The 23,066-nt window shown below is 40.7% G+C and overlaps 1 protein-coding gene across 5 annotated transcripts in view; it reads left to right on the plus strand.

Moving 5' to 3' along the window:
* Positions 1-23,066, plus strand: part of dgkb (diacylglycerol kinase, beta) — a 63,190-nt gene that overhangs the window by 15,986 nt on the left and 24,138 nt on the right. For 2 of the 5 annotated variants that reach the window (XM_071546524.1, XM_071546525.1), the window contains 11 exons: positions 1,809-1,926; positions 2,831-2,919; positions 3,400-3,516; positions 3,796-3,923; positions 4,272-4,380; positions 6,171-6,244; positions 7,331-7,405; positions 9,642-9,727; positions 10,403-10,492; positions 11,516-11,676; positions 18,823-18,887. In XM_071546524.1, the coding sequence (XP_071402625.1) occupies positions 1,809-1,926; positions 2,831-2,919; positions 3,400-3,516; positions 3,796-3,923; positions 4,272-4,380; positions 6,171-6,244; positions 7,331-7,405; positions 9,642-9,727; positions 10,403-10,492; positions 11,516-11,676; positions 18,823-18,887 (1,112 nt within the window). The remainder of the gene's footprint in view (positions 1-1,808; positions 1,927-2,830; positions 2,920-3,399; positions 3,517-3,795; positions 3,924-4,271; positions 4,381-6,170; positions 6,245-7,330; positions 7,406-9,641; positions 9,728-10,402; positions 10,493-11,515; positions 11,677-18,822; positions 18,888-23,066) is intronic. The other 3 variants (XM_071546526.1, XM_071546527.1, XM_071546528.1) reach the window with 2 other exon arrangements.

The raw sequence follows: 23,066 nt of genomic DNA on the forward strand, positions 1-23,066 counted from the left end.
GAAGCCTTCACAGTGGTAAAATAAAGTTAAACTGTGGAGAGCATGCTTGGCATCAGAGAGTGGTTTAAAACTGACCTGATTGTTTTATTGTTTTATTAGGATCCCCAATTTGCCAAATGAATGACAGCTAGTCTTTCCGGGGTCCTCACAAGGAAGCAATACAGTACAAATAATCAATGATAAGATACACTACTAAAAAAGTGTTAAACAAATCAAATCTTATATTTTAGATTATTTTAAGTAGCCACCCTTTGCCTTGATGGAAAGGCAAAGGCTTTGGAAAGAAATTCATACATAGGCATCAACTTCACTATTTATATTTGTCTAAGAAACAAGTTTCAAGCATTTAAGCATAAACCTTTAGGTCAAAATGGCTTTAAGATAATGAAAAACATAGTACATTCAATCGGGTGAGTCCAAACTTTTGACTGGCAGTGTAAGAGAATGCTTAAAATAAAGGGTAAAGGAAACAAATTAATTCAAACTAAATCCAGTGATGAAAGTATTATGATGAAGTGCATGTTGTGGCAGTGGCAGCCTAAAGGTTAGAGAGGCAGGCTTGTGACTACGAGATTACTGGTTCAACTCCCTGGACCATCGGGAAAAACCTCAGAAGGGAGGGGAAGAAAATGAGTAAGACTCTCTACTCCCTTAACAACTGCCATGTGCCTCTGAGCAAGGCACTTAACCTCCATCTGGCCCAGCAGAGCTGTTTACAGGCCAACAGCAGACTGTGGCTGCACTGGGGAGCTACCAGGTACAAATGTGTGAAATTGAGTGTGAAGCGTGGCGTTGATGAAAAGTGCTGCTCGGTCAACCTGACCTGGCTAAATGTTCAATTTGTTTCTGTGAATCCAGCACCCATTTACAACTGATAATTTGAAACATGTTGCTATTTTTATACTGACATCTTATGGTTTTCCACCTTTTTGGCTCATCAGCCCCCAAAAATGAAGCTGTCTGCTCTCGCACGTTTCCCCTCTGCAAGTGTAAATTCACTTTATCTCTCTCCTTAGCTCTCATTTCTCTTTTTTTCTTTTCCTAGCACTTCTAGGCACAGGAATGTCATTACATCTGTTATCTAATGGCTCATTTAACTTCATTCTGCCATTGTTACTGAAGTTACTGAAGTGTAAAACATCACTGTGAATGTATAGTGAACTTTGTCACCAAATTATTTTCCCATTCTAGACTATTAGAAGACTAGAGCCTACAAATATTCATTATTTCACAAACAGAGGCCATATCTCACCAAGATAAACACTACTTTAAAAAAGTTTAAAATGTTAGTAATACATGTTTTCACGTTCCATAAATCATCCCTCACGGGTTGAGAACCGCTGTGTTATCACATCCACATCCCTGCTGCTGATTTATAATCCACAGACTAATCCAACGCCACCACTCCTGTCTTCACTTCAAACTTTGCCCACTAGATGGAAGCATTTGATCAGCTTCTGTCTGGTGCTGATGCTCCCAAGAGGACTTAGTTGACTGCCTACACTCAGTATACAACAATAGAAATCCATATCATGTGTTTCATTTTATTTATGAATGAATATTACTATCCAGGGAAGACAGCGGCTCCGGTCTTTACTGTATCAGGAGAACCTGCCTGGAAGTGGTCTAAAGTAAATAAAAATGCTTTTGTAAACAGTCAACCAGTGAAACAACCAACCGTCTAATCGACAAATGAATCAATCAAACGTTTAGTCGTTGATTCCGCCTCCAGAATATAAAATGAATGAATGAATCAGTGAGTCTGTCAGTCAATCGGTTAATCATTCAGTCAATACCTCTCCCTGCAGAATGTGAAAGACGACGGGCATCATGTGTGGAGGCTGAAGCACTTCAACAAGCCGGCCTACTGCAACCTGTGTCTCAACATGCTGATTGGACTGGGGAAGCAGGGCCTCTGCTGCTCATGTGAGTAACACACTTACCATTATGTTTAGAGCAGCAGTGTGTGTGTTAGAGTTCGACTGATATATCAATTTGCCAATATATTGGGCCGATATTTACCTTTATTTATTTCTGTTTCTCTGCACATTTTATTTATTCATTTAATTGTTCGGTAATGTTTTGTGGTTAATTAATTCTTCATTTAAAGGCAGTAATGTATCCCAGAGTTTCCTCTACCATTGAATTGAAATGATTTGAAAAGCTGCTAAACCTAAAAAAAAAAAAGTTATATTAGTATTTTTCATTGGAGTGTTTTAGTGTCACATGATGGTCTAAATGCTGTGTCAGAGGCTTTTCCACCTTGCCACGAATAAAATGCTCAGGGTAAACGCTGAATACTTGTCAATTTATGGCATGAAAATGGCAAAATTGAATGCAAAAAGAGACCCAAGGCACTCCAAAATAGCTTAAAAAGGCCTTTATTCTATTTGGCTATTCAGTATGAAAAGTTTAAAAACTGTGCCCAACGTGTTTCCAGCCCATGGCCTTCATCAGGGTAAGGAAGAGTAAGGAGGAGTGTCTTGGATCTCTTTTCCCTCATGACTAGAAGACCCAAAACTACTGTCTTTAACATCAGAAGCTAAGAAGCTTCCCAGCCTCCTGAGCAAAATATCGGCTATCGGCACCTTCAATAGAAAAATATCAGTATCTGTATCGGCCTTCAAAAAACCCTTGTCAGTCGAACCTGAGTGTATATCACTTATTACTTTGTGCTCCCTGTGTGATATGGATAGGTTTGTAAAGCTTATATCACATTACAATAAATGGTCACCATACAGTATGAAATGACGGCTGTTTTCTTTCCTCATTTTGTCTCTTCTTCCAAGTTGACAGAATTGAACTGCGTTTCTTCTTTCTTCTTCCCCAGTCTGCAAGTACACGGTCCATGAGCGCTGCGTGGCCCGCGCCCCGCCGTCGTGCATCAAAACCTATGTCAAGTCCAAGAAAAACACGGAGGTGCGTCCAATTGGAGTGTTTACCAGTCGGCACGCTTGGATCAGCGATGCTCCACGGAGCTTAGGCCGAGGGCTTCTCTTCCTCTAATGGAATTAAAACAACTCAATCTGCTACTCAGCATTGCTAATTACAAGGATAAGCCTGGTTTAAAGACAGGCCCCATACACAGACAGCATTGTTTGACTGGCCTCGTTTGAGTTGGTCTTTCTTTCTTTCTTTCTTTCTTTCTTTTTCTTTCTTTCTTTCTTTCTTGCTTTCTTTCCTGCTGTCCTTGCTGACTTTCTTGCTTTCTTTCTTTCTTTCCTTCTTGCTTTCTTGCTTTCTCTCTTTCTTTCTTTGCTTGCTGTCTTTCTTTCTTTCTTTCTTTTTTCTTGTTTTCTTTCGTTGCTTTCTTTCAATGTCGCGCCACTTTCCTTTGTATACATCTTCCTTTTCTCACTTCTTTCCTCCCCTGTATGCCGTCTCTCCCTCTCTCCACAGGTAATGCATCATTTCTGGGTGGAGGGGAACTGCCCCACCAAGTGTGACAAGTGTCACAAAACCATTAAGTGTTACCAGGGCCTGACTGGGCTGCACTGTGTGTGGTGCCAAATCACGGTACGCCGCCACCTGAGGAGAGGCAGCCACCTCCTCATTATATTCCCACTGCTTCTTGTTGTTTAGGGTTTATTTTTTTGCACCTTGATGCCTCTCAAGTCATTCCACCAATTTACACCCAGGAACACTTGTTTGCGGTTGCAAGGCAATAGAACATAAAATAAAGGCAGCGACACATGTAATGCAAATAATGCCTGTGAATGTACCTGAAATGTACAGTTGAACACATTGTGTTATTGACACAAGTTGGCTGTTAATAACTTTTGCCACCTCCTCCAGCTCCATAACAAGTGTGCCTCCCATGTGAAACCTGAGTGTGACTGTGGACCCCTGAAGGATCACATCCTGCCCCCAAACACTATCTGCCCCGTCGTTCTGGTGAGCTTCGCCACTCACTGGCCAGCACTCCCATGGCAGAGTGAATCTGGCCTCGTGTGTTACATAGGATGTGACCGTCATATTTTTCTCATAGAGTGCTGAAATGACAGTACCCGATCAGTATTTGAAGATTACTTCCAAAGTGCTACATGTCCATTTCAGAAAAAAATCAGTACCTGAATTTCCTCATTCAATATCTATAAAACAAAGGATCCAGTTTTTAAAAGTGTAATCATTTTGCCAACTGAGGACATAAGTTACCTTGTGTCTTAGAAATTTAAACGTTTTTGTCCTATCAATCATTTTGTAAGAGTAGGAGTCGCTTTTTCCAAATAGTGATTTCTTGCTCTTTTAATAACCTTACTGTTTGCCCTTTGACCCCAGGAAAGGCAGTCGACGGTGAGGAAAGACTCCAGATCCAGCCAGTCCAGCCGAGGGAAGATGCAGAGAGCCAACTCAGTCACAGTGGATGGCCAAGGACTGCAGGTGACCGTCAAATCTATTTCTGGATATGTTGTATTAATACCTCAATATGTTCCTTTGTTGTAATTATTTATTGCCTTCAGTATTCTCTATTTGTACCATTCTTACCTGTATATCCTTTTCGTTGCTGCTGCAATGCCCCAGTTTCCACACGGGGATCATTAAAATTTCATCTAATCACATCTAATCTAAAACTTATTCACATACTGATTTCAGATGGTAATAAAGTAATACCGTAGGGGAGAAAAAGGCAGAATTGGCGAACAGATTTGAGACACATTCTGCACAGTCAGTGTACAATACAATACTTGCCTCGCATTTCTAACATAATTTGATGTAAAATAACAGCATTAGGGGTTCGTTGGAAGAATTTTACTACCAGAAACACACCAGATAGCATTTCTCAATTCTAAATTTCTAAATCTATTTTGTAAGTGTTGGTTGTAAGATGACTCATAACTTTAACAGTAACCCATAATGTGCCTTTCCTCCATGCCATAAATCATTTTGAGAGAGTAGGCGTCAGTTTTCTTTCAAATGGTGAATATGGTGTTTTGGAGTGAGGCTCAGTTGGCCTTGGGATGTATGATGCGGCTCTGCGGGCCCTGTTGGTAATCAGTCTCATACAGCAGAGCCCAGTCCGGCCTGATCCTCTCTAATATCTGTCAGCCAGCATGCTGGCGATGGAAACCTGCCGCCGTCTGTGGCGACGGCTCGTCTGCGCGTGGCTGGGAGAGAAATATGATGAATCATATCCCAGGCACATCCATCTATGCCTCTCGCCGGCTAACCAGCGTAATAATCAGGATTATTATTTATAATTACAGGAAGTAATGGATCACTCTGGACTGGACAGGGAGCTCATTAATTCACCCTTGGCCTGCTGGGATAGCAGACAGGGGGAGTTAAGCGCTTCATCTGTGTCAGGGAGCGCACCGGGCGAGTTGTTGCAGACTAGCGGCAGGAAGGGCAATTCAAACGGGGCCGCTGGATTAGAGCTTGTTTACGCGGCGCGGCGTCGGTCCTGCCTCCAGCGTCTATCCACCGCTTCGCTACCGGTCGGAGCGACTGGGAAGCCTTTCCCTCGCGGACGGCCCCCGTCACACGAGACAAACGGCCCTGCCAATTAGGAAGCAGTGACAAATAGCTATTACGAGGGAATTGTGAATCATGAGTTATCAGGTTGAGAGTATTGATTTAGTCTGAGATAGATGGGTTGTTTTACTGCATATCCAGGAGCGTCAGGTCACTAAAGCCTGAGGCATGGCCTGCATCTCATATCATTTGCCACCACAACTTCTAAAACACCCTTCTATCGACTACGTTTCTGGAGGCAAGTGGAGCAAAGTCTCATGACTGACTAGATATTATTATTTAGTCAGTGTCATAAATTATCAGACAGGCAGCAGGTCATCAAACTATCCGCGCAGAGTGAACGTTGGTCCTGGACGCTCCGCTGATGTGATTTTTTTTTTTTTAGATATTCGCTTGTGAATAAATTTGACTATTGCTTTATCTTTTCTCCCCATTATAATTAGTTCTTTTAATTAACACTAGATTAAATTTGGACTCAGGCAAATGAACGGCGAGGGCCCACACCTCGCCGCAGCCAGGTGACGCCCGTGTATTTCTCTGTCATGGACTGAGAAAACTACAAAATAATAAGCAGCACTGTTTGGGAGTGCTGTATACTTTAAAAGAAAATGTCTGCGGATATGGCATGAAAGCAGATTCCTCTGAAGCATTCCGCAGTCTCCGAACACCAACGGTTTGTTTTGACATCTCCTATTCAGATCACAACAATAGAGGGCACTCATCCTCTGCTAGTGTTTGTCAATCCGAAGAGCGGGGGGAAGCAGGGAGAAAGGTAAGTACACAATCTGTCTCAACACGCTACAAGAGGCCTCTAAGCCTCTGCTTTTCAGACGCACAGGGAGAGCGGGAGCATGGCCTCTGGCTGCCAAGTGCTGCGGGCTTACTTAGTCAAATAAAAACACAATAACATTTACCTAATGCACCGGCCGCCACCTCCACCTCCACCTCCACCTCTACCGCCGGCCGGCCCGCGCCCCTTCAGACCCCAGACCCTCCCCCGCCTGCCCCCCCTCTCTCTGTCACGTCCCTGCCTGGTCCCCCTTCTTTAACCCAGGGCTAATTGGGTTATTACTGAAACATATTCATTCACTCCTTATTACGCCGGCCCTCATTTGTTTAAATTATGAGATCAAAATATGACTTGAGCCAGTTGATATAATGAAATTGAAATTAAAATGAATTAGTCTTTCTAATGGTTTCTCCTCAAGGGGACTTTGGGTATGTCCCACCCAGCTGCCCAGTCCGGCGCGTTGCCCTGCTCTGATTGGACGTTTGTCTGCGTCAGCGCTGATATGACAGAATGTGACACCCATACTGTGGCTTTAAGCAATGTGTATGATATTTGAGTCAGACTTGCATTATGAAGTTATGCACTGCAAAATCTTGTTAAGTTTTTTAATCTTGTATCCAGACTTATCAAGCTTATTTTAGGAATATTTTTTGTGTGAAATCATCTTACTGCACTGACTGATAATTTTACCAGTTTCATCAATTCTGACTTTTTTTCAGGAGAATGTAACTTGTTTTTACTTGGTAAAAGTGAAATTGTCTTGGAGAAAGTTTCTTGATTCCAGATTTTCTTCATTGTAATCTGATGATTTCTTGAAAGAAGTCATATTGGCAAGAAAGTGAAATGTATTGGAACCAGCAAGATTATCTGCCAGTGCAGTGAGATAATTTGACTAAAAATATAATGAAATAAGCTTGATAGGTCTGGAAACAAGATCAAATCACTTGACAACTTGTCATTTTTTGCAGTGTGTTTGTTGTATTAATGTTGTGGATGGATGTGATGCAGCTCCCTAATTCCTTCTTCTCTTCCCGTCTCTTCGATCTCCCTGCCTCCTCGCTGCTGCAGGATTTACAGAAAGTTCCAGTATCTTTTGAACCCAAGACAAGTGTACAACCTGGCCAAGAACGGACCCATGCCAGGGTACGTTGGTGACCACACACTGGAACAGTGAAGGGTCCCTTAAGTGGGTCAATGACATGTAGATTTTGTGTCTAAATCCATTATTAAAATGGAAAGAAAATGGAAAAAAAAAATTGATAATAAAAAATAAAGAAACACGTTCCAAAAATGTCAGGTGGTGCAACCGTCCGAACACTCAGAGAGCAAAAAGATTAAAAGTTTAATTTTCTCAACACGTTTCTTAATCAAATCGTTACAGTATATTTTAGACACTACATTGATTAATGTTTTCTGGTGTTCACTAATAGTAAATACAGTGAAACTGCATTCTTTTTTTATGACTGGTATTTTATTAATTTTAGAATACACAAAGACAATGGACAATTCATTAATAACTACACTGCAAGACTAAAATTATGTATTTGTATGTTTATACCACTTGACATTTTCTGGGTGATGAGATCAGAAATCTTGTTAAAAATTGGCATTTTAACTGCATTTTAAATCCAATTTGTTCAAATTTGTTTCTGGTCAAATTGTTTTTTCTCTTCTGAAACCTTATTTGTTATTGGCCCAAAAATAAACAAATAGAAAAACAGACAGACAGGCAGGCAGGCAGGCAGAAAGTATAAAATCACTTCAGTCACGATCCAACCTTTTATAACTCCTTTCATTACCTCACAAATCATATTGGCTAATGATCTTCTGTTTACAAACACACTGATGTTTTCTGCTGTTGCTCACACATAATAAGCAAGATCACATGCAAGAGAGGCCTTTGCTATTAGACCGTTCGCTCGATTCCCACACATCGTACAGACACAATTAAGGTGAGATCACACATAACAAATAGTGGAGATGACAGTCTCATGCGGTCACCTCAGACGAGCGCTGGCTCCATATGCATAAGCCTGTATGTGGATGGAGGGATGGTGACACAGATGACTGACGGATAGAGAGGGGTGAGATTCTCGCCATACCACGTGTGATCACGCATACAGACAAGAGCATCTCACCGCATACTGTAGCTGCACGGCAGCACTGGGTTTCCTATTTTTCACACCTGTGATTAAGAAAATGAATGGATCATTTACATGCATAAGACTCCTTCACTTTGGTGTTTGCGTCCAGCAGTACTTAAAACCGCAGGAATGCCTCACCACCGTGCTGCGGAGTTGTTTGGCTTTGATTAGCTGTGAAAACAGAATCCTTGTGCCTTATAAAAAATAAATACACAGTGGCACACGCAGGAGCAAAACCTCCGAAAGGTTTTGACTGTGCGTCGAGCGGAGGAGCTTCGTCTCACAGATTGTGCCAACACAGCTCTAACTTTTTTGGGACTGACCTTGTCCCGCCATGTTGTTTGTTTATCGATCTCTCCGCACGTGGCAGAAAGCTCACCTGCGTGGCTCTGCTCTTGTCACAGCGCTCGGCTCTGAACCCGGCCTCCCAAGAGCTGAGAACATTCCAGATGACCTCGCCCCTCTGTAACCTTGTTAATATTTTGTCAAGTGTACGCAACGCAGCGCGCATTAGCAAGGTGAACGGTCACCGTCGGACACTGCAGGCCGAGGCAGCCGCACGCACTGCTGTCAATTAGCTGCCTCGCTAACGCAATTACGGCAAATTAAGTGTTTGTTTCTTGGTATTTAAACATCACCAAAGTTGCCTTTCATGTTCGCGGCCGTCTGTTTTGCGTCTAATATGGTTTGTGGTCCCAGTTGGAGAGTAATTGAGCGAATCATTTATCCGCCATACGAGGCTTGGAGGCTGGCTCATTCAGTTAGGGCTTTGTTATTGTGAAGGAACGGAAGAAGTTGGACTGAACATTGCCTGTCATGATCCAATTAGCCCTCGAACAGGCAGGCTAGCTCGCTGAATGAATAATTGTCAATGCGACATGTGTTATTTTGTGGGATTAGAGGGGGTTTGCAGTGAAGCTGTATGTTGTGGCAGTGGTTGAACTCAGGCGAGCACAAATATGTTGCATGATCCGCACACAGTCAGCGTTATATGAACACACAAAATTTACACTTTGACTTGTTTTAGAGATACAGCACAGTTTTGATAAGTTGCTTTTATGAGCTCATGTTGTCTTTAATCATCTGAACAAACATTTTTAAATCAAATCAAATCTTCAAAGCAGAAACCAAAAAAAAAGCATATTCCTCTTGGGATTTGATCAATCAATCAAAGTAAAATCCAGCTTGTTCTGTTGCAGTAATGTACTGTATATACTGACTGTGTTTGTTGGCAGGTTGAACTTCTTCAGAGACGTTCCTGATTTCAGAGTGCTGGCCTGCGGAGGAGACGGCACAGTGGGCTGGATCCTGGACTTCATAGGTACATACTTTTCTATAAATTTCATATTACATACATATGAGAAAATTTAATTGTGTTGATAAGAAATTGTTCCCCGCAACGTTGCCATGGCACACCCCCCCCCCCCCACCCCCCGATATTTTTTCATACTGTCTTCAGTCCCTGATAACACAGAACATTGTAGAAGTAAAACACTGTAATTCTTTTTTTTTTTTTTTTTTGAAAAAATTGTATTTGTTTTTATTATTTTATCAAAACCAACAGCTCTCTTGTTATTCTGTCTGAAATGGTAAAGCATACTTTATGGTTTGTATATAAACACTTTCATTACATCCAAGCCTGCGTATTCAGGGGAGGTAAAATGGGATGATTACGTGAGTTGGAAAACAACATATTAGTCATCATTTGAAAAAAAATCACCTGGCCTGTTCTATTTGGTCTTGAAGACCTGTTACTTGTTCAGGCCCTCAAAAATTGCCTCAATTTTTTATCAATCAAAACAAAGAGAGGTAATAACCGTCAGGCAGAATGTGTCTCTTGAAATAGACGGTACAACTGGACATTCATATTGACTTGGGAGTTTTACAACCTGGTCTGCAAAATGGATTTGACGCTTTGGTCAAGTCTTGCGGTGGATATGTTTTGTTGTGTGGCCTTGTTTTGCATGGAGTTGTGATATTTGTCCCGCTGCTCCAGATAAGGCCAACCTGGACAGGAACCCCCCTGTGTGTGTGCTTCCTCTTGGCACCGGCAACGACCTGGCAAGATGTCTGCGGTGGGGAGGAGGTACTTTCCATGGCAAGACAAGTGGAGACATAACAGTGAAATAATTTGCCTGAATTTCTGTTATTATGTTGTAAAATAAGTATACTGCATTATCACATAATAACCTAATATTAAGATTATTGTAACTGATTCTTTTAACCGGTTCATACAGAGCCCAGAGGGTCAGAGCACAGTGCTAAAACTGTCAAACAACTGTGTTTGGGGACAATAAAGCTAAAGAATATATGTGCACCAGGGTTCAACCAATATGGGTTTTTTTAAGACCATCATGGGACACTAAAACTCTCCACTGAAACCCAGACTAATGAAATTCTTTTAGTGTTAGCATCTCTTTAAGGCAGAGAGACCCACCTTAACTATTCAGTGGTAGAGAAACTCTGGGATATGTTACACCTTTTAAAATTAATTTACAAAAACTTAATTGAACAATAAAATGAAAAAATAAAATGTTCAAAGAAAATAAAATGTTTTTCTGTAGCTGTAGTCAGGGAGGAACCTCCATTATAATGGCTGTGGACGATGTGACTGGCCCATACCTGATATTCAATAATAGGCCAGTATCAGGCCTGATATCGGTTTAACCCTGGTATGCTCTCATGGTTCTTTAAGACAGTGGGGTCCGGGGACCACCAGGGGTCCTTGAGGGGGTTCCAGGGGGTCCCCAGAAAATTGGTGAACTGTTAAACTTAAGCATTATTTTATTTACAAGAAGTTAACACAATTAGAGAATGTAGCAGAATGACTATTTTGATCATAGTTTCTCTGTTATCTCTCTACCTACAATACAGACAGTCATGGGATTCTGGACAAAATCATATCTAACAATAAAAATATTCTTAGATTTGGGTCCGAGAGACAAAATCTCATCAAATGGGGGTCCGTTGCCCTAATGTGGACTAAATTAGGGTCCTTGATATGAAAAAGGTTGAGAATCACTGCTTTAAGACACTTAAAAGCATCAGCCAAGTAGTACATGTGATGTTAGAGACCCGTTTTAACACACAAATCTCGTGTTGTTCTGAGGCTACGAGGGCGAGAGCCTGCTGAAGATCCTGCGGGACGTGGAGAACAGCAGCGAGGTGATGCTGGACCGCTGGAAGATCGACGTCACGCCCGCAGACAAGGAGGAGCGCGGCGACCCGGTGCCTTACAGCATTGTGAACAACTACTTCTCTATCGGAGTGGTGAGTGGGACACCGGTCGGTTCTGACGGGACTCTGGGGTTTTAGTTAAAAATGTCATAAAAAAAAATGTCATATGTTTACATGCACAGAAAATTCTGTTCTCAACCCGGTTTTGGGTCAGCACATGTAAACTTCATAACTCTTCATACCTAAAATCCTGAGAAACTTGGTTAAGATGCCTGGCTTACTTCCATATTAAACGGGTTACTGTGGCATAGATACATCTTACTCCTTTCGCTCACACAGCATTATGGGTACATTAGAATTACTATTACTAATACTACTGTTACCACTACTATTACTACTACTGTTATTGCTACTATACTATTAATGTTACTATTACTATTTCTAGTACCGTTACTATTGGGATTATCATTTCTTTCCCCTGTAGTAGAAGTAACCTATATGGTTTTAACACTATGCCGGTCCTGGATATGTTTTGGCACTGGTTTTCCATTGCAATTTTGAACATATGGGGCCCTGTCCATAAAGCATGTGCATGTGTAACTATAGCAACAGCAGAACCATAGCAACCAGTGTCAACAACAACACATGCTGGATTCTTTTCTTTTGAAATAATATTGCATCAAAACACACAACAGTTAGCCAGTGTAATATTGATTGGTCTATTCAGAGGAGTAACAACTGGAGGAAAATACAGGATCTGAGAAGGAACAGACTCGACGTTCCGCTTTCGTTCTGTTTCCACCAGCTGGGAATTTAAAAAACAGAGGTTGTCACTGAGTGTTGACCATGTGCGTTGCTTGTGTGGCTTCCTTTGAAGGCAGGCTGGTAGCAGATACATAAAGGCGCTATAACAGCATTCTTTTACTGTACTATAACCATACTGAACCATGGACTAAAACAACACATACTGGACTGTGGCACAGGTACAGTACGGCACACTGCTGCAGTGGAAACAGCACATTACTGCTCAGCCAAACAGGGTGGCTGGCAGCCGCACCTTTCATACCTTTCACACCAAAGTTGGACGGCAGTAATCTGTTAACTGGTTTATTCACGGCAACGAGGAGACCCAATCGCAGCGTATCAAAGGTGTAAACAGCTTAACCCGAACCGACCTTAAACAGAGTATGACCAACAGCCGTAGCCACTGATGTGTTCACTGACATACTAATGAAAATTAAATATCCTCTGTCAATAAATCTGAAGGGTTTTTTATTAAGTGTGAATAAAAAAAAACCACACTGCTTATTACAGTACTTGGAGTAACAGCATAATCCCTCATTCAATTTATTTGTTTTGATCACAGTCTAGTTATGCCTTTATTGAGATGTGCTCAAGCCTCAGCCTCCTCTGATCGATGAACACGCCCTGTTGTGTATCTGCATGGTGTTAGAGGCCGCTCCGCACCCATCAGCACCTCCCTGTCCATCTCCACCCTAATGACGCTGATTTCACCTAGCTCATGTTAGCCATTACTGATAAATGTCAGCGGGAAATATGGTAATTGACATTTACAGGTGGTGGAGGTGGGGGCGACTCCTTATTGTGACATTCGTACGTATTGGAACAGGGAAATAAGTGATGCATGGCCTTACAAATGTTAGTCAAATAACAGCCGCAGCCTCGGCCCCTAATGACGATGTTAGAGGATATTAGAGGACAGGTCTTGTTAACATTGTGATAGAGGAGAAGAATGGCTGCTGTAATGTATGGGGCTGAACATATGGTGATGTGTATGGGGGGAAGTGGGTACAGTGTAAAATAAATATCAGCATCTCCACCCACCTCCCCCTCCAAAAAAGTTTGCATTGATTTCCCAGGCTAAATGTCAAATAAAACACAAAGACTGTGGGACAAGTTACTCAATCTTTTGTTGCACGCAGGCTCTTTAGTGTTTTATTTGAATTTTGTAAATTTGTTGCAGCTGCGCAAGAGTCAGAACTTTTGTCTGGCAGGATTGTCACGCCAAGTCAACTTTATTTATATAGTGCACATAACACAAAACCAGTGTGTACCAAAGTGATTTACAAAGCATGAGGGTTACAAAACTGGGAAAAAGTAGGCAGAGTATGGATGGACCACTAACAGCAAAATTAAGATGTAGGGAAATAACAGCATGGTTAAAAGCACAAAATGAGAGCGGCAAAGCATAAAAGAACATTGAAAGGCCAGTGAATAAAAATTGTTTTCAAGATAAATGTATATATCCACACAATTCCAAGGCACACTCTCTCCTTAGAAAATTAAAAAGCCTACATTTCTCTATATGAACTGCCCTGCTTCCCAAAGAGAACTTATCACCTTTACATAGTGTTCAAGCCAAAGCAGTGTTGTGTCTTTGTCATCACTGTAGGTTTTAATACAAGTTTTAAAACATTTCTTCTGATTTGGCTGATCTGACATCTCGGTGCAGCCACGGCAAAACCCATCAGTCTGAACCGGGAAGTCTGGATCGCCTGAAACCCACGATTAGAGGATCTGAGGGGCCGAGCGGGACTGAGCAGGGACCAGAAGTTCAGAAATATAGGAGCAACGCCTTTCAAAGCTTTGAAAACAAACAGTGGGATTTTGATTCTGTAATGGACAGGGAGGGAACAGGAAGATGCCCAAACAGCAGTTATATCGTCCCATTTTTTGGGGATCTATATCAATGTGGCAGGCTGGAGATACTGTAGATACCTGACTACACACAGAAACATAAGTGATGTCATAGAAGAACCATTTCCAAGAACCTTTCAGACCAAGCCTCTTTAAAGAACCATTTCTGCTCTCCTTTGCTTAGACTCCTGCATTGTGTTTTTGCAATTGCACAATATATACTATGGAGGGGTTTGGCTATTTTCCACATTTATGCCATCATCCACCATCCAATAACTAAGAATTAAGAACCTTTTAATATCCCAACGAACCATATATGGTTCTTAGAAGGTGTGAAGGTGTAAATGACTCTCTCCAGGTCGGAAAAGGACAGAAAGGTTCATTGACTGATTTTGAAAATAATTCCCAGCTGATAAAAGCTGGGTTTCAGAACGGTTGGCTCAGCGGGCAAAGGTGCAAATGTTGCCAAATGTGGGTTTGAGCCTAAAATAAGTTTGGAATTGTGACCATTGAATTCCTCCCTGCTGAACCAAACACTGTGAAGAAAAAAACAAACAAACTTTGGCCTGGCTACTTCATGAAGTCATTATAACTCCATTGTCTTTGCTCTAACAACGGGATTAGTACCCAGCAGGCGTGATGATGACAAATGAAGTTGTTTGTGGGGGATTAAGAAGATTTTGAGCTCTCTATGGAATGGAGTGTGATATAATATTTTGTGACACATTTCGCATCAAATTTCTGCTTTCCGTTGAAAGAAAAAAATTACAATGAAGATTATGCGACAAGTCAAGCTAATAATTACCTCAGAGATTATGCAGATGAAGAAAGATTGTTTCTGTAATGACATTGCCGAAATCAAAACATCAGCAGTAGCGGCCAACATGTCGCCCCTGCGTCGATAGATTGTCATAGTGAACGTGAATTTTCACTAATTTGCACAAAGGTACCAGTTGAATCCTTTTGAATTTGTGATACATACATTAGTCCAAACCTGCCGCTATTGGTCGCTCTGACACTTCTCAGACTCAAACCATTAGTGTCAGGGTCTGACGAACAAACTGAAGCATTCACGTTACGACTTCATTTTCCAAGTCATTTATATCCCGAAGCCCAGGTGATCCTTCCAAAAAAGAAAGACCATCATTTTTTTTGTAAACTCTTTCAGCCTAACCTCCTGCCTCAGCCAGTCACAGCCCAGTCGGATTGAGAATTAATGGCGCCATCCCTTTGGGAGGATGTGGAAGTGACGTGAAGTGTAATGATCTCAATCAGGGCCAGGGGTGAGAGACAGAACTAATCACTGAGCGCGCTCCACTACCATAATGCAGTCAGTCGCCCTAATGACCCTGGCGCTCCTGTCAAAGCCATTACTCTCCCCCCTAGTGAAAGGCACATCAAACCGCTGGGCCCACTCGTAATTGGACTAAACTTTGAGCTATGAGAGGACATTACACATGTCCTGTATTAATTTGGGTGCCAGATTTTTACAATGGTAATTATTTGAGGGCAGCTAGGGGGAGAGTGAGTGAGTGAGCCGGCGTCGGCCCACTGCCGCGAGGGGGTCAAGATGTGAATATGTCCTGAATGTATTGATGGTATGACCTAGGTATGTAGCGGTCCCATATTATTCAGTTTTCATGGTTTTGTTTTCAAATATACTATAGCTTGGGAGAAGAATAATGTTCTTCATGATGTTTTGCGAGCATATAGTTTAGTTAAAAGGGTATTTATTGATTGAATTTGAAGACTAAGTCCTCACAATATATCTTGATTGGTCGATATCACCAGTTCCTCTGATTCAAATGAGGTAAACCTGCTGATTGGAGGCTTTCCAGTTCAAATGCTGCAAACTTGCTTGATTGGAGGGATTTTAGCAATTGTTTAGTGATGGGAGCCAATCAGCACCAAGTCCAGTTGTGATGCGTTGCCTGGAGTGAGTCTGAAACTTCCTGTAGAAAAAGAGCAATTTTTTGAAAACAAAAACTTTAACCACTCAAACAAAATCAACTTTTAAAAACATCTTCATTAAACACTTTTTGATCACACAAATATATGAACAGGAAAATTTGAAATCCTGAAATAGGGCTCCTTTAATACTGAGTTAGGTCTATTCATTTTAACAGCTCTACTACTTCAAACATTCAAACACTACATCAATGTGGGGTGACAAAGTGCTTTATTCATTCTTGGTTGCTTGAAATGGCTGTTTACTGTTGCAAAGCCATAGCTCCACTTGTACAGATCTCAGATAATAGACCCAAACCAAAGGGGAGACAACCTCTCCTCGCTTTTGCTCTCTTGTTTTCAGCTATTGTCCTGTTTGTAAGAAAATCAAGTTACAATCTCTCAGATATATCCATCATCTCACCTTTCTGGCTCGCGTTGGAAGCGTGAGGCGAGTCTGCGGGGATCTTGAAGAATTCTTTTGGTCTTCTGCTTACAGCGTCTTGAAAAGACATCAAGAGAAGCTCCATTGATTTTTTTTTTTTTTTTTTTGGCTTCTCCTAAATTTCTGTACAGAGAAGTAGCAGGGGGTCCTCCCTGTGGCTGCTGTTTCAATAGTGCCACTCAAGACGGAGTGGGTCAAAACAGATTGCTTCAGTGGAGGGGGGAGAGGAACAAACCCAAAAAGTTTACTGCAACTTTCTCTCACTCTTCCTTTAGGCCAGACAACTTTGCTGTGTTTGTCAGTGTTTGGTCTGTGTTTTTCACAAAGGCCTCACCTGCTGACATTGATGCTGAAGTGTAAATTAAGAGAGATTTTGGTGTTATTACACCCTAATAAGTTCATTATACCAGGCTTCACAAGCCGTCGATGAGGTAATCTTCATGTAGTCATTGTGTTTTATGGCGTAATTTATCTCCTACACATTGTTTTAATTGCCTTTTCTACAATAATTTTTATTGCCTTGAAGATATACACTGGTTTTACAATCTTTCTCAAAGGGTGCTGTATAAATGAAGCTTGACTGATTGATTGATTGATTATACATTAGGGGGATTTCTGTTAAGTTCTAACATAGTATTATTTTGTACTTACAATTCATTTGTAAAGCCAATATTCAGCTTAATACACCGGAAAAGCCCTTGTAAAGTGTTACTGAGATTTTTGCAATTAAAATGGACAAAGGTCCTATTAAAACTGAATTAAATGATAAGGGAAACTCTGTATTATAGCAAAATACATCCCAAGGTTTTACCTAAAGATACTAAAAATACACTTTTTTTTTTCAAGTTCAAGTTGAAGAAATACATAATCTTACCAGACTCAGATGGTGTTAACATACTGGAGAAGTGTCTCTGTCAGTCTCACCACAGTAGCAAATGTAACATGCGCTGTATGAGCCCAACACTCAGCTCTCCAATGTGGCTGCACCTTTTGCCCCAGGTCACAGGGAAAGAGAGAGAGACGGAGAAAAGAAGCAGGGGAGAGAGTGAGAGAAAGGTCGAGAGTCACAGAGAGAGAGAGGGAGAGAGAGAGAGAGGTGGAGGAAGGGAGAGAGAAAACAACTTGGTTGCCAGGGGTGTCGGCAGCATCCTGTAGGTTGGTTGGGAGCTGTGATTACTCACGATGTGTGTTTAATTAATTAGCCTGTGTGGAGACGGCGTGCTGTTCATCAGGCTCTCTGTCAATACCCCTCTCTCCCTGCCTCTGGCTCTGGCTCGACCCTGCCGCCACCTTGCACCGGGCCAGGAACTCTAACACACCGCTCGCATCGCCTTATATAAATATGCAAAGGGACACACGTTCTGCTTAGGTGCAACTGTAACGTTTGGTATAGTTGGCAGAGTTAGTTAACAAGGAGGAAGTTGTTGTTGGAGTTAGAGCTAAACTGAAGTTGAAGTTTATTAAAAATACAAGCCTCAAGCCTCTCATCAACACTAAAACACGAAAAACACCACAATAAAAACAGAGACACTAAAAACAGACAATATACATGACAGTGTATACAGATGATGTGTAAAGTGCAGTGTTAATAAAGTGTAGTGGTGCTACTTATTTAAAAACCGTACTGCATCAGGATAAAAACTCTCTGAACCTGGATCTGGCGCTCCCAGCCGTAGCATGTTTTTGATGGAAGCAAACTTCGCACATTGGTGGCTGCAAATGGCAGCATTTTAAAAGAAAAATGTAAACAAAAATGTAAACTTCAATACCCAGAAATCACGTAACATGACATCAGTAAACGGCACACAGTGCACTCATGTTTACCAACCGGCCGGTCTGTGCTGCTTTATACCAAAGGAGACCAAAGAGACGGGAGAGGAAAGGATCTAACGTTGGTGAGTCCAGCTTTCTCTGGACTCACTTGGAAGTTTGGAAGTGTTGATTCATCACTTCCTGTGGGGAGAGTGTGTGCACACACACCAGATTTTCACCTGGGCAAATAAGCTACAACTACAGCATCTCAGTTAGGGGGGATGGGACGCTCTTCTCTGTTGCAGCCCCATTTTGTGAATCAGGCTGATAAGAAAGGTGTATTTTTCCATAGAAATCTTGCCTCCTGCAGCCTTAAAACTGAATATTGAAATGTTTGCAGTTAAGTAAACCATTCATGTTTTGCTTCTGTGTTGCAGGACGCCTCCATCGCACATCGCTTCCACATCATGAGGGAGAAGCATCCTGAGAGGTTTAACAGCAGGTAGGAGTGGGTTTTTTCTACATTACATGTTAAAAGCTAAATGTGGTAACTTTTCAACATACCTGATGATGTGTTCTATTTTAATTGGCGATGTCATGTGATGATGACACATCGTCCCCTAATAATATCGCCTGTACTCGTTATCATGTTTCACCCTGGCCGCAGCTCAAGGAACAACATTTTTTTTAGTTTATTTATTGCACATAGAACTCTGTGAATGAAATGGAACACAGGGAATTTACTTTACTTAAATTATTTTTCTAGCTCTCTCTCTGCTTCTATCTCTTTATATTCCTACATGTGGAAACCAGAATCTGCAAACTCCTACACATCTAACAGTCTTCATACTTTTTTAATGAAGTGTTTATATTGCAAACATGATGCTTGTCAGGGATTTTCACAACATGGAAATCCACGTCACAAGGGCCAAATTTAATTGACGTAATTAATTAAGCTGCAGTGTCAGATGACTCCACCAGCTTTGCTCTCTTGGCCGTACCGGGCAGCAATAATACAGCAGCTTCCAGCACAGACTGATAGACCTTCAGCATGGGGGAAACACATTTCTCTCACTTCTCATACACAGAGCATGTATTTACATTTTTGAGACGCTGTGCTCATTTCATGAAATTTTGGGAGACCAGACTGACCTCTTTAGAATCTAAACATTTGCATAATTTGGGATGAAATGGACACTGTTTTTGGTCCAAGAATACTAAGTTTGAAAGGCACTGATTTTTAGAGGAACTTTAAACTTTTTCATTTCTTGTGGAGAAGTGTGGTGTATAGGTGTGTGCAAGGGTGGAAGTAAATAATTGCATTCACTCACATTACTGTAATTGAGCTTTTTTATGTACTTGTACTGTTTGAGTATTTTTGAAAGTCAGTAAGTCAGTTTTACTTAGTACTTAGTATGTTTTTACTGAAGAATTGTACTTCCCTACATTTTAAAGAACACATTTTATGGCTCTGTAAGAAACAGGAAGTCAGCTTTACTTTGTTTGTGCACGTTATTTTGTCATTTTCAATTTTTCCTTTTAGAATCACATGGAAAAGATCACTGCTAACGTTCTCTTTTCTAAAAAGTAACTCAGTAACCTTTACTCTGAGGAAATTTTAAATGAGCTACTTTTTACTTTTACTTAAGTAGATTTTTACACCAGTACTTTTACTTTTACTTCAGTAAAATATCAGCAAAGTAACAGTACTTATTAAACTCAAGTATAGCACATCCTGGTACTCTTTCCACCACTGGGCGTGTGTCCTAAGAATAGGGCTAAATAATCATCAGGATCCTCGTCTGACATGAATATTCTCTTTGTGTATAATTTTAACACCAAAGACCATGATGGAAATACTGTAAGTTTTCCTATGTGTTGCAAAAAAAAATGTCCAATGAACTAAACCAAAACAAACCTGCAAAGCATCTAAACAAGCTCGGCATCACCTCTACATGATAATACAACAGTCTGTGTAGCTGCTTTGGAGATCAGCGTGACTAATGGACAGGCTTCATATTTAGCATTTGTGATTGCCTTGAGGAGATGTGTTCACCTTTGGAGATGAACAAATGTGGCATCTATGTTTCCATCAATATTTAACGTCTCCAATACGTCTCCACTAGCGCCAGGGAGTAATTGCAGGCATAATTGAATTTGCTTGGCTAGTTTGACATCGTGGATCAGTCAGACTGATGACACACAGCCTCCTAATAATCCCATTTGTACTCATTATCATATTTTACCCCGGTCTTAGTACAACATTTAGCCAACTATTTTTCTACAGCTCGCTCCTCGCACATGTAGATACGCCAGCGGAGCGGTCCAAAGGGAAGCGAAGGGAGTTTCAAATAAACAGAGGCCTGTCACATAATGGTTAGCAGTGGTTGCGAGGGATGAGCCGCCATGTTGGAGGAGTGACAACGAAAGGAGAAACTGTAACGTTATCAAGTCTTCATCCCCTAATAAAACAAAGAAAATGTTTCAAATTGTACTGTAAAAGAGGAGAAAATATCATATTGTGAAAGTGTTACCATTTCCTTTTGCTGTTACTCCTCCAACATGGCGGCTTGTCCCTCCCTGTAGCCATGGTAACCACTATTGCAAAGGACTGTTTTCAACACAGTTTGTTACACTGGAATTAACTCAGAAATTGAGTTCAGTAGCCTGTATGATACATAGGTTAAAAATACATATTTAGTGTTCATGTTGACTCATTCATTTCTTCAGTCAAATGTTATTCCCCCTCACAGATCCACACACAGGACACACAGACTGCATCTCTGTTGTTTTACACCATTTTAAGCCTTTGTGAAAAATGATTGAGATATTTTAAGAATATTATTCCGTCTGTTATTTGAATTCAATGAATAATTCACAAGGGGGAATGGGTTTAGGATCTCTCTATTACACACTATCCTTGCCAATTCAATAATGCATGATTATAGTTTTTCAAGGTAGCATAGATTTTGTTGGATTTGTCCAAGGGGCTCATGTCCATTGTAAGTATATTGCAACTTATCATGGAGTCATTTTCCTCCAACTGGAAGCTCTTTCTCAGGAACTTGAATGACAGTAAGTGTGTCTTGAGGATAGATTGGATTTCACCATTGTCTGAAGTATTTTGTTTTCAGGAATAAATGAAAGAAATGCTGATTTTTTTCAGTGACAGTCGGCCATTTATTTTTGAAATTACATTTGTAACAGGTATCAAGCATCATGAAACTCAGACATAAATACAATGGGAAATTTCAATCCAAGTACAAAAAATAATAATACTGCAGGTTTTCCACACCGGTAGTAACGTAGGCCTATAGAGATTAAATAGACTTATAGCATGAGGAACTAGAGTAAGTTCACAGTACATCAATCAGACACACAACTGAAGATGTTATAGATAATAAGAAGAAGAAGAAGAAGAATAGAAGAATAGTGATAATATTTTACAGCAATTTAACAAACTTACAAAGTACTGTAAAATAAAAGAATTGTAACATTACAGCTTGTGTCTTGTGTTATAGTTTTACGATAACTGCACAAGCTTCCCGGTTCTTCATTTCATTCACTAGTAGTGACTCCTTGTAACAAATGAAGTGTTTTTTCAGCTACACCACGTTTTAAGTGTTTTACCTGCATATTATCTGAGCATACTCCTACTTTTACTTGAGCATGTTTTATTTGTTGGTAGCAGAAAGAGGTTTGTCATTTACAGTAAAACACAATTATTCTGGACACATCCCATAATTAATATTAGCTTTGTTCATAGGATCAAAAAGGAACCATCTCCATCACATCGGGTTGATAATAACCCATCGAATTATTTGCACGCACTCTTATCAGGTCATTTTATCAATGTCGGTACAAGGACAAAATCAAAGTGATTTTTGTTCAAATATAATGTGTTCGAGTACGTTTTGAGTAGATTTCTAGTTAATTTCCAGACATGTAATCTATCTCAAACTTGAGTATCATTTAACTGAGTAAACAGAATTTGAGTAGAAATATTTGAATACTTCTTACTTTCCACCCCTTTAGTGTGCTACCTGACTTTCTCATTTTTTACACACTCTGCCTGAAATGTCCATTTTTAATATCTCCTGATGGATATGAAGTGACTTGTTTTTAGAAATATAAATTAGGAAATCTCTTTTGGTACTGTTTAGTATGCATGTAAAATGGCATTTAGACTACTGGAAAGAAAGACAGTGAAGAATATGTATAACGTTGTTGAGAGACAAAAATCATGTATCTCCAGAAGGCATGTTTTTAAGAATGCTTGTTTTCAAACTGACACCCATGTATTTTTGAAATTATACCATTGCGTTTGGACTGGTTTCATGGCCCAAGGGTCTTGAATCCCACTGAACACATAAATAACCATGCAAGATTTCAATACATGTAAGAAGAGATGCTTATGCTTAGAGAAGCAACCATCACACACACCAAAACCATACATTTTGCCACTGGTTTGACCTTAAAGAAGATGTAAATATTTAATCAGCTTTAATTACCAACCAAATAACGATGCTGCTTTTCTTAATTATGAAATGAGGAGATTTTGTTGATGAAATGCAGGGGTCATGCACTCTCTCTCTTTCTCTCTCTCTCTCTCTCCCCCTCTCTCTCTCTCTATCCATCTTCTGTATTTGCACCTTGGGGTGATTACCAGGGTGAAGGTGTG

This window comes from Centroberyx affinis, unplaced genomic scaffold, assembly GCF_046629955.1.
Source record: "Centroberyx affinis isolate AG114_WGS23_722 - 3 ecotype Tasmania unplaced genomic scaffold, CSIRO-AGI_Caff_v1 ptg005304l_1, whole genome shotgun sequence".
Lineage (NCBI taxonomy): Eukaryota > Metazoa > Chordata > Actinopteri > Beryciformes > Berycidae > Centroberyx > Centroberyx affinis.